The sequence below is a fragment of the Galeopterus variegatus genome, unplaced genomic scaffold, assembly GCF_000696425.1.
Source record: "Galeopterus variegatus unplaced genomic scaffold, G_variegatus-3.0.2 Scaffold99, whole genome shotgun sequence".
NCBI lineage: Eukaryota > Metazoa > Chordata > Mammalia > Dermoptera > Cynocephalidae > Galeopterus > Galeopterus variegatus.
In genome coordinates, this window is record NW_007726210.1 from 1,004,658 (window position 1) to 1,007,917 (window position 3,260).

The following is a 3,260-nucleotide window of genomic DNA, read 5'->3' on the forward strand; positions in this document are numbered from 1 at the left end:
GGGAGAGGTGTTGGGTGGGAGGGAGGAATGGGCAGGAGCTGGCCAGCCCATCATGCTTACTCCCACTGATGATCCTGCCACTCCCAAGCCAGGTGTTGCCCTGATGTCACAGCAGCCCTCTGCCTGTTATAGTGACACAGGTGGCCCAGCGTGAGGACTCACCTCGAATCCGCCCCTCCTCTGTGGCCCCAGACAGGCCCTGCAGTCAGGAACCCACCTGCTTCTGCCCTCCAGTGCTCTCTCACTCTCTCTCGTGGGGCTTCTCCAGGATTGCATTCTCAGGAGGGGCCCAGAGGTGTGCCGGTTCTCCACCTTGTCCAGAACTGGAAGCAGGGATCCCAAATTCATAGATTTGTAAAAAAGAAAAAAATGTCCCTTCCTTTGCAGAAAATATGAGGTTACTTCAAACGTTCATGGAAAAAATACAGTTAAAAGGTAATATAGATCTTTACATGAACATTTTGAAGTGCCCTCGTACAGGTATGGTAATTTCCATTTGATTCGATCCTCTGCAGTGTGGGGTCTTTATGCTTAGAACCTGGAGCATTTTGATCCTCAAATGGATATTATCTTAAACAGACTTCGGGGGAGTAGTTATTGTTTTTCTATGAAGTCTGAAAAATGATGCAATAACTCTGTCCTCTACAAAGTGTTTTTTTAAAAAAAATTGAAACGTAATTGGTTATGCATATTTGTGGGGTACAGTGTTGAATATCAGTATCTGTGTACAATGCGTGATGATCGAATCAAAGTGTTTTTAATGTCATGGCAATCACACGAGTTTCTAAAGGGGTCTGAGTTTTGAAAGTTTTATCATCAATGGTGAATGCTTCATTCATGCCGCTGTCATACAGTTCTTGGAGGTGGAGTTTCTTGAAATTAATGTGGCATTTTTCCTAATTATCATAAATAAGAAATATAGAATATACTGAGCATAATTTCTAATGCTGTGTGTGTTACACGCAATGTGTTTATTGAGGATATAGCAGTAATGTTGAACCATCCTCAGCAATTAATTAGTGAATGCTTTGCTGAAACAAGGAATTAGGTTTGTAATAGTCTGTCAACTTTACTCTAAGATGGTGATATGAGTTCTCCTCGTCTGTGCCCTTCTCCTGGGTTCTGCATTGTGCCTCTCGCAAATAATTGTGGTAGTTCGACAGTTTGGTGCTTTTGCTTATTGCACGTGTAACTTTTCTGACAACATATCTTGAGAGCAGGAACTGTGAGTCATTTACTAGTGTATCCTCAGTATCTGGCATATAGTAGGGTCACTAAATATTTGTGATAGTAGTAAGCATTATGATCCCTGTTTTAAAGATGCTTATATTGGCATAGGAAGAAGAGTCAAATGGCTGGTGCATCACTTAGGAATTGTGTTCAGCTGTGAGTAGTAGAGCTGCATGAAGGTGGAGTCAACTACTGGTTCTAAAAGTTGGCTGCAATTGCAACCACCTGTGGACCTTTAAAAACCAGTGCCTGGGTTTCACCCTTAGAGATTCTGACTTAATTGGTCCAAATGTAGGCTGGGCGTTGGGATTTGTAAAAAGTCTCCAGATGATGCTAATGTGCAGCCTTTTCTGTCACATGAAAGTTTGGAGGTAAGCTTTTCAGGTTGGTTTGGGGATTACACAGATATCAGAGATCCAAGGTCCTTGTATCTTTCTGCTTCACCATCCCTAGGGTGTGGTGTTACACTTTCCTCTGTGTAACTGAGAGAGAAAAAAGAGAAAGAAAGAATTCACTCAAAGTACCATCAATGAGGCCTGGAGGGACTGCTGCTCATCAAGGGAGCAACCCCGATTCAAAATCAGCCTTTCTTTTTATTGACAAGGAAGTTTCACAAGAAAAATCAGTTGATTCAATCATCAAAGAAGGACATAAAAACAGGCAGTGTAAAACTAGTAACTGCAGTAAATTAACAATGTGACGTTCCAGAATGTAATTTGTAAAAAGCTAGGTCAATTCACCAACAAACAGCTTGTCCTTAGTAAACATTTTCTTTTCTACATACTTCCGACAGCGATTTCTTTAGCAGATGTAAACAGCATTCAAGCATATCTAAAGAACCATCAGTAGGTTAAATAGTCCATAGTCATTCAAGCCGGAATCAAACCAGCAACCTAAAACAGTCAAAGTACACAATCCCATCTCTAAACAGTGATTAGAATTGGTTAGATGGCTTTGCCAAACTTATCTGCTGACTTTCATCCCCCATTCAAGAGCTTTTTGGCTCATTCATGCATTACCTAAAAATCCTATTCTAAGGTCAAAGGAGAATCAAGATTTCTAACCCACTACAGTGTGGCGTGTCCTTATAGTTCAAGAGGGCTGTTGGAATTCCAGCCACCACATGTATCTTCTGAAAAGCAGTTGGGAGGAGGGAGGGAGTCTAATGCATCACTGTCTCCTAGCTAGAACTTAGTCAACTGACCATGTCTAGGTGAAAGGAAGGTTAGAAAATGTATTCTGACATAGTGGTTGTGCTGGGCTGAGAAGTAGGGTTCTCTTAATTTGAGAGAAAAGAAAAAAATAGATATTTGGTGGGTAGTCAGCTGTCTCTGCCACACCTGGTTTCAGACCCCATGTTAATCAGTGGCAGAGCAGAGGTTTCCATCCTGGTTTCATCCCAGTAATCTTTCTACTAGTCTCAGTAAAAATGAAACATGGATATTGGGAAACAGCTGGTGGACTCAGGCAATACATGTTTAGAAGATAAGAGAAGTTCTGGAAGGTAAGAGAAGTTCCTTTTCTTTCTCTTGGGCTTGCTGCATCAAAAGGAACTTATCTGCATGATAATAAAGTAGGATCATAGGAATTCATGAATCTAGAAATAAACAGATCACTGTATGTCACAAACAGGACACGCTTCAGTTCTTACTGACATTTTGTTAGCATTTGACACAGTTGATCACCCTCTTCTTTCTTAAACACTTGCTTTCTGTGCTTTGGTTTTCCTCCGACCTTTCCGCCTCGTATCTCTGTTCCTTTTGCTGTTTAGTGCTAGAGTCCCTCAAGTCTTGGTCCCAGGCCCACTCCTCCCTGTGTTCTTTCTGTACAATCTCATCCATGTCTGTGGCCTCAACAGCTGATTATTTCCAGATGATTTACAGATTTACATTTGTAGCTTAGACCTCCTCTGGGCTCCAGATCCATTCATCCAGCTGCTAATTGACATCTCTTGGAAGTGTTAGTGGTATCTCAAAGGCAACATTCCCAAACTGAATTCCTAGTCCATCAACTCTTGTCATAGTAACTCT

General features: G+C 41.6%; 1 protein-coding gene across 1 annotated transcript in view; it reads left to right on the forward strand.

Moving 5' to 3' along the window:
- Positions 1-2,666: 2,666 nt before the first annotated feature.
- The window catches only part of OSBPL10 (oxysterol binding protein-like 10), a gene marked incomplete at its 3' end in the record, with an annotated part of 70,345 nt that continues 69,751 nt past the window's right edge, over positions 2,667-3,260 (forward strand). The window contains exon 1 of the mRNA XM_008583725.1: positions 2,667-2,734. Within this exon, the coding sequence (XP_008581947.1) occupies positions 2,667-2,734 (68 nt within the window). The remainder of the gene's footprint in view (positions 2,735-3,260) is intronic.